The 8,428-nt window shown below is 35.8% G+C and overlaps 1 protein-coding gene across 1 annotated transcript; it reads left to right on the forward strand.

Annotated features, from left to right (window-relative positions):
- Positions 1-32: 32 nt before the first annotated feature.
- Positions 33-8,221, forward strand: PJVK (pejvakin). Its single transcript, XM_045480356.1, has 6 exons — positions 33-1,964; positions 3,044-3,239; positions 3,788-3,929; positions 5,589-5,706; positions 7,100-7,198; positions 7,414-8,221. Exons 1-6 carry the CDS (start codon positions 1,754-1,756, stop codon positions 7,704-7,706), a joined length of 1,059 nt encoding a protein of 352 aa, XP_045336312.1. The 5' UTR covers positions 33-1,753; the 3' UTR covers positions 7,707-8,221.
- The last annotated feature ends 207 nt before the right edge of the window (positions 8,222-8,428 follow it).

Genomic DNA, 8,428 nt, shown 5'->3' on the forward strand with positions numbered 1-8,428 from the left:
TTCCGGCCCGGAGAGGCGGCTTGTCGGTCGGCGAGCCTCACATTATGTGAGGACTGAGCTCAACATTCTTGGTGGTGGAGCTGGGGGAAGTTAAGAATTGTGGTTGCGTCACCTTATGAAAAAGATTTCAAAATTCTAAATGCAAAATTGCTACGGAGCGTCCCCAGGCCTGGCCCCTAAGCTTGCAATTCGCGGTCTATCCGCCCCTGAGGGCTTCGGTGGGCTCTCCCGATTCGAGGCCTGCCTGGAGGAGCTGTCAGGAATGTCCGGAGACCCCCTCCCGCCGGGTAGTCTCCATTGTCTCTAGGCTTTCGTCTCGAGAGGAAAGCGGGGCCGGCGAATATGATCAAGGCCCGTTAGGTGTAAACGAAGGCTTTTGTGTGGGCTCCAATTAAATGCTGTTTCTGCACACCTGTGTTGCTAGTCGTTAATTGCGATTGCCTGGGATGCACCGCCTTTGGTGGAGATCAGAGAGCGACGGTGGAAGTGTCGCTTAGGGGTTTGCTAGGCACTTGGGAAATGACTCCCTGTGCTTTCTCTGTGTTGAAGATTGCACTATGCTTTTCACACAAAGGGACATTATTAAAAACTTTTTCTTTTTGGTTTTGGTGGGTTTTTGTTTGTTTTTTGGTTACATGTGAGCCCTGGATGCTTGAAAGCAAATGAAAAGTGTTTAGGATCTAATCAAATTGATTTATATTATTTGAGGCTTGAATTAAGTCTATTCTGTCTTCCACTATCCTCTCTGTATATGTATGTATAGTGATTACTACTACTGTTAGGTTTTAATGAGTATCTTACCATAAATATACATAGCCCCTATTTCAAAATATATTAACATCCACAAAATTAGGGCAATACAATATTTCAGCACTCAGATTTGTTCCTAAAACTTATTTTTCGCCATGATATCCTAAGCCCAAACTTTATTCAGCTCTAAGGGTTGAGTAACAGATAATGATGATGAAACAAAATAAACGCAGTGCTATTTCAGAGTTGTCTATGTGCCAGCTACAGAGTGAGAAACTCCTAAGTTGTAGTTTCTAGTTATTTATATACGTGTTAGAATTCTAGTTATTTATGCATATATTATATATATTTGTACATATATTTATGCATATATACAAATAACAAACTTTCATTTGTTATTTCTTAGTTGTCTGCATACAGTTGCTTCCTTATATTCAATGAATTTATATTAATTACTTGGTTTTGTAGCATACAAGAAAGAAAATGAGTGAACTGTATACCATAAGGATTCAAAATAGCACCTTACTATTGCCAACATTGGCATGGCAAACTTGTGAAGGAATTCCCTTTGGACTAGGTCCACTAAAAATGGTGTCCAGGGCTAAGGTGAGTGCCTAAACTGCCTTTTTCCCAGAGGACTAGATGTTTCCTCAAAACTGGCAAACTCCTATCAACAGTAACCCTCATCAAGGACATTAGTAGTATTTTTAAATGATTAGTTTTCTGTGTATATTTTAGTGCTTATAGACCGCAATTCCAAATTGACTGCTTTCAGTATATCATTTTACGCGGTTGATCTATAATTCATTACCTGAGCACACCAGGGGAGGCAGTGTTGTGAACTGTAACTGGTAAGCTACTTGGTGAAACCAGGCTTTGTATTTTTAATGTGTTTAATTATATTTAAAATCAAGGAAGGCTTAGGGTTGTGCCTGGTTTTCTTTGAAAATATGGATTTGTTATCAAAGGGTTGCAGTTGATGACGTTTTGATGTCATATTAATATGTTTGCTGCTGCTACCAAGAGCTTTGTCAAGCAAGTTGGAGATGGAGGGAGATTAGTTCCTGTTCCAAGCCTCAGTGAGGCTGACAAATACCAACCTCTAAGTCTGGTGGTAAAAAAGAAGCGATGCTTTTTCTTTCCCAGATATAAATTTACTTCAACACCTTTTACACTGAAAGATATTCTTCTAGGAGACAGAGAAATTTCAGCTGGTAAGTTTTAATGTCTATTTCAGAGCGACTGCTCATTGGCTATATTACAACAATCTAAACAGGTTGTATGTACTACTTATTTTGTAATATTTACACATTTTCATTGATAAAAGCAACTTATGATAGTAGTAATAAGATTAATAATATCTAAAATTTGTATAGTATCAAATCTTATTGGTTGAATAATTTTCCAACATACTTTGTAAAATCTTTTATTGTATAATTTTATTTCACTTATCTTATAGATTGTTTTGACCAAATAAACTTAGAATATGACAAAATAGATTATAGATTTCATCTATAAAATGAGATATGACTTGCCTATTTACATGGTCACATGAGATGAAACTAATTTACATTTATTTCTTATGGCTCAGTTATTGCAATTGGTAAACTGAAATGTATCTTATTGTCATGTGTTACTCATTCCCAGTCCACCTTAACTAAAAGTAAATCCAGGCAGGTCTAATACAAATTACAAAGTATGCTCAAAAGCCATTAACAATCTGCCTCTCCTTTCTGTTTTGTTAAAACAGATTAGAAAACAAATTGACATTTTGACAAAGTATTTCTTATAAACACTTGTTTTTCTTTCAACCACTCTGTGGATATTAAAGCTTATAGAGTTCTGTTGGTGGAACAAAGAACTTGAGTTCTCTCTTTTTTTTTTTTTAACGTTTATTTATTTTTGAGACAGAGAGAGACAGAGCATGAACGGGGAAGGGTCAGAGAGAGGGAGACACAGAATCCGAAACAGGCTTCAGGCTCCGAGCTGTCAGCACAGAGCCCGACGCTCGGCTCGAACTCACGGACCGTGAGATCATGACCTGAGCCGAAGTCGGCCGCTTAACCGACTGAGCCACCCAGGCGCCCCTTGAGTTCTCTTTTAAGTACTCTATTTTTGTTGTCAAATTAATGCTATTTTAAATCTTGGCTTGACACATTGCCTTTCTCAACATGTAACGTGTCTTCTTCTCAACGTGTGATGAAGTCTTACATAGTAAATTAATGCATTACTACATATAACATATTAAATGAATTCAAGACATTTAAAAAATATTGATTTCCTTTTCTTAAAGGTATTTCATCTTATCAGTTACTGAATTATGAAGATGAATCAGATGTTTCACTCTATGGAAGGCGAGGCAACCATATTGTGAATGATGTTGGGATTAATGTCACTGGATCAGATTCTGTTGCAGTGAAAGCTTCATTTGGTGTGGTGACCAAACATGAAGTGGAAGTATCGACATTACTCAAGGAAATTACTACACGGTCAGTAGAATAATACTTAATGTACTTGAGTGTTTTCATTAAATATCGTAATTATGTAAACTTCGTTATAAACAATGCTTAAAACATTCAGGTTCTGTATATTGTCTAATGTAATTTAATTCTTTCATTTGATTGAAATACTACAAATTAGCAATATATCCAGGCTTTAGATAAGGGTGGATATCCAAAATCATTTGGTTTAAACAGAATTTTTGATTGTTCCACAGAATTGCTTTGGTCCTAAATTGGTCCAAAATTGCTTTGGTGCCAAATTATCAGATGAAAAGAATGTACTAATCTGCATGCAACAAATATACTAAGGGGGTCTCCTCCAACAGAATCCTATAATAAGCATGTTTTAAGAAAACAGAAAGGAGAGGCAGATTATTAATGGCTTTTGAGCGTACTTTGTAATTTGTATTAGACCTGCCTGGATTTACTTTTGGTTAAGGTGGACTGGGAATGAGTAACACATGACAGCAAAAATGTACTTGATAATATGTAATTAGATGTGACAGGTTCTTGTGAATCTTTTTTTTTTTTTTCAGAAAAATTAATTTTGACCACAGCTTGATACGTCAGACAAAAAGCAGCAGAAAGGCAGTATTGTGTGTGGTCATGGAAAGCATTCGAACCACACGACAGTGCTCGCTGTCTGTGCATGCTGGAATTCGTGGGGAAGCCATGCGGGTAAACCACACTCATTAAGTTTCTCTTACTAAAATGCTGCAATGGGAATTTTTACATAGTACTCAATTTCTAATGAGACATATGTATCTTGTCAAATGTTGAGATTAAAGAGCTGCAAGTGTATATAAGATTTTGCACAGTAATGGTTTTGTTTGAGAGTTTTAAAAAAATCCAAGAAAATTTGGATTCTAAATGTGGAACATAATGCAAACAAAACACTAATCCTTATGAAATAATTTACACTGAAGTCTCTCCTATTGCTATTTAAATGAAGTTTTAAGAATGCTTATGTTGAATTCTTGATTTTATTTTTTTATTATTTTTTAATGATTTTTAAAAATGTTTATTTTTGAAAGAGAGAGAGCATGAGCAGGGGAGGGTTAGAGAGGGGAACAGAGGATCTGAAGCAGGCTCTGTGCTGACAGCAGAAAGCTCGATGTGGGGCTAGAACCCATGAACCATGAGATCATGACCTGAGCTGAAGTTAGATGCTCAACCGACTGAGCCATCCAGGTGCCCCTTGATTTATTTTTAAGTGATGTACTTTATACTTGAATTTTTAAAAGTTGATTTTATATTTTTAAGTTTTCTAAAATAACATTGTCAATGGCCAAACATGCTTCATTCAATGTTAAATACTTTTAAAAAACCTCTTGGAACTTGTTTTTAGTTTTTAAAAAGCTCCGTATTATTTGTCTTTGTCATTCACATAATAATGACACATAATAACTTGATTGGTTTTATTAAAACCAATTGTTAGGGTTCAGTGAAAAACTTTTAAAGTCTTTGCAAATAAAGGTTCTGTTCAGTGGCTATGTTTAGCTGCCTACTGAATTGTTTAACATTGGATCATTTCAGGGGCACAAACTGAAACATTTAATTGTTGGAGATTACTTTGGAAAATAAGTTGATGATTGCTTTGGAAAGCTGCTGAAAACTCTGGGGGCTTTAGAACAATAGACAGGGTAGGCTAAAAACAACTGTAGCACTTAAACAGTTGGTTTGTGGTTGAAAAGAAAAGGTTTCTATGTTAGAGAGCATTATTGTTGTAGCACTAAGTGCCAGTGTTAGTGAGAAAGTGGTGAGTGGTATTTCCTAGATCATGAGACCCCATTGGACCACTTGGACCTCTGGTATAAACAGTTAAATTCAATGGGATAATTTGTTTTTAAGTTTGAATTATTTTATTAATTTTATTATTATTTTTTGAATTTACATCCAAATTAATTAGCATATAGCGCAACAATGATTTCAGGAGTAGATTCCTTAACGCCCCTTACCCATTTAGCCCATCCCCCCTCCCACAACCCCTCCAGTAACTCTCTGTTTGTTCTCCATATTTAAGAGTCTCTTATGTTCTGACCCCCTCCCTGTTTTTATATTATTTTTGCTTCCCTTCCCTTATGTTCATCTGTTTTGTACCTTAAAGTCCTCATGAGTGAAGTCATATGATACATGTCTTTCTCTTGACTAATTTCGCTTAGCATAATACCCTCTAGTTACATTCACGTAGTTGCAAATGGCAAGAGTCATTCTTTTTGATTGCCAAGTAATTAGTTTTTGTCTTAATGATAGGATTGTATGAACTGTTTTCTTTCTCCAAGAAGCTGTCTTTATGTGTTATGCTCCTTAATAATGTTATTTATTTATTTACTATAGTTTCATTTTATGGATGAACAGAATCCCAAGGGAAGGGACAAAGCTATTGTTTTTCCAGCACACACAACCATAGCTTTCAGTGTTTTTGAACTCTTCGTTTACTTGGATGGTGCCTTTGGTAAGTGAATGATTTGCACGAAACGCTGAAATGATTATATTTTTAAGAATTTAATGGGAAACACACGCATACATTCTCTATGTGACTGTAGAAGAATGATACTCTCAACACTGTCAATCATATGCTTGGGTAAAGTAGCTGGGAAAGACCCTCTGTCTTTATTCACCCACTACCTCTTTTCTGCCTGGTGAAAAGTGCAGACACCCCGCCACCCAACTTGCAATTATAGATAAGAGCTCAAGTGCAATGCCATTGGCAAAGTATTCCTTGAGTTACATACATAATAAATGACCTTCTAATAGGTAGTTTTTGATGATGGCAAATAGAGGAGTGGGCAGGCAAGATGCCCGCAGGGGTCAGTGCCCAAACTAGGGTACCCAAAGACAAATTCTTTTCAGTTTTACCTACCATAGACCAGCTTCACCCCGACTCTCTCTAAAAAATAACTTTAATACAAATACTTACCTTAAAATTGTTATACAATACTTTATATACCTTATATGATACCTCAGTGCAGTTCACTGTAGACCGCTAAATTTCACAGGTCTTTAAGATTAGGAGGCCAACCAGCTCAAAGCACTAGGCGAGGGAGCCCCCTAACCATGGTAATTTATAAACATTTGTAGACCTGTTTTTGTTTTTGCAGTTCTGTGGGAAGAGGGAATAGGGAATCCAGAAATGTGACAAAACATGCTACTTACAGCCTATTTGGGACGCTTCAGATGTAGGTTTTTACAGTTATTGTGATTGTTAGGAGCAGTGTCAACTGATAGAACTGATATATCCATCAAAATGTAAAATGTGCATATCCTACACTTTTAGGAATTTATCCTACAGATATACATATGCAAAGTGATATAAGGATATTCAGTTTGTAATAGCAAAAGATTGGAAATACCCTTAAGATCTACAATCAACAACTAGTTTAATAATGATGCATATCCACAATACAGAACATTATGAAGCCATTAAGAAGAATGACGTAGCACTAGGGACCCTGACATGGAATCCTAAGAGATATTTTAAATAAATGTGTGTAGTGTTTAACTATTTGAGCCTAAATAATTTTATGTGCATACATACATACATATATATTCCTTTATGCTTGTAAAATATATGGAGTATTTGTGGAAGTATACTCAAGAAATTTAACAGTGGTTACTTCTGAGGTGGAAAACTGAGGCTGGGATCCAGACTAGATGGAAACTCATCACTGTATCCCCCTTTTGTTCTCTGGATTTTGTACCATGTGAATGTTAGCTTTTCCAAAAATATAGAAAATTTAACTTAAAAAATACAGTGAATGACATGTGCCAGAATTCATCAACCACAATGAAAACTCCCAATAAAATGTGAGTTGTTCCAGTAATAACATCTAAAAATTTTCTTACAGACCTTTGTGTCACTTCAGTGTCAAAAGGAGGTTTTGAAAGGGAAGAAACTGCAACGTTTGCGCTGCTCTACAGATTGAGGAATATACTATTTGAGAGAAGTATGTCCGTTGAAAAGTATTTCAATTTTTTTTTTTTCCTTCTCAGATTAACACTTGAGTTTATCTGTTCAGTACTCCTGTCTGCTAAGGAAGAATTACAATCTAAAAGTAAAATCATTTCATGACTGATGGTTTAGATTCACGTATTTATAAATGCACTTTGGTTATATATTTTTTATTTGACCTGTAACACATTTCTGTTTTTGTGCTTTTAGATAGAAGAGTGATGGATGCCATTTCTCGTTCACAGCTTTACTTAGATGATCTTTTTTCTGACTACTATGACAAACCTCTCGGCATGACTGATATTTCTCTCAAAGAAGGGACTCATATCCGAGTTAACTTACTTAATCACAACATTCCAAAAGGACCTTGCATACTCTGTGGAATGGGGAACTTCAAAAGGGAGACGGTTTATGGGTGCTTTCAGTGCTCCGTCGATGGGCAGAAGTATGTGAGACTTCATGCAGTTCCTTGCTTTGATGTTTGGCACAAGAGGATGAAATAAAACAAAAATAATGAACGTACCTTGCTAGTGTTTTAGGTGCACCTGTGCCACACACCTTTCTAAAATTTTCTAGGTTTGCTTTGATGAATTGTGGCAAAGTAAAGAGGGAGAGGAAAGAGAAATTAACCTGTTTGGGCATCATTTTCTTCATCGATAAAAGGGAAGATAATAGTTTCTATCCTATAAATTGCCATAAAGGTTAATATTGTTTATGTGAAAAAGGTTTAAATATTCAAAACATAGCGATTCCTTCATAAAATCTGCCAGTTACTTTAGAAGTATACTTGGGAATTCAGTCTATCATCTTAACTTTACACAGCGATTTTTCTCAATATCAATTTTAGTTTTAATTGGCTTTTAAGTCAACATTTAAGAATGACAAGAGGTTAAATGTGGTGACTTTATGGTGCCTTACCCACTGCCTTAGGTCTGGTAAAATGAGAAAAATGTGTTAATAATTTAATGTAATCCTAAATATTTAATTGCGGTATCAAATTAAAAGCACACTGAGCTCAGTGTGGGGTTTTGTGTACACAGTTAACAGGGAGACTGTTAGTGATAATGGGCTGCTGTCCTGTATCATGCACATGCTCCCTAGTTTTGTCTTTATAAAAACTCACTGCTGTCAAGGTAAGGCAGCTAGAAAAAAAAAATAGTTAAGGCAACTAGGACACCTTTATCTTTCGCCTTTGAAAATGTTTAAAATATTTAACATATTTAGT

Source organism: Leopardus geoffroyi, chromosome C1 (genome assembly GCF_018350155.1).
Source record: "Leopardus geoffroyi isolate Oge1 chromosome C1, O.geoffroyi_Oge1_pat1.0, whole genome shotgun sequence".
NCBI lineage: Eukaryota > Metazoa > Chordata > Mammalia > Carnivora > Felidae > Leopardus > Leopardus geoffroyi.

Excerpts from the sequence above, each read along its gene's own strand:
- PJVK (XM_045480356.1), top strand. The coding sequence starts at position 1,754 with ATGTTTGCTGCTGCTACCAAGAGCTTTGTCAAGCAAGTTGGAGATGGA. Across the intron at positions 5,707-7,099 it reads TTACTTGGATGGTGCCTTTG|ACCTTTGTGTCACTTCAGTG; the intron begins GTAAGTGAATGA and ends ATTTTCTTACAG. Across the intron at positions 7,199-7,413 it reads GAATATACTATTTGAGAGAA|ATAGAAGAGTGATGGATGCC; the intron begins GTATGTCCGTTG and ends TTGTGCTTTTAG.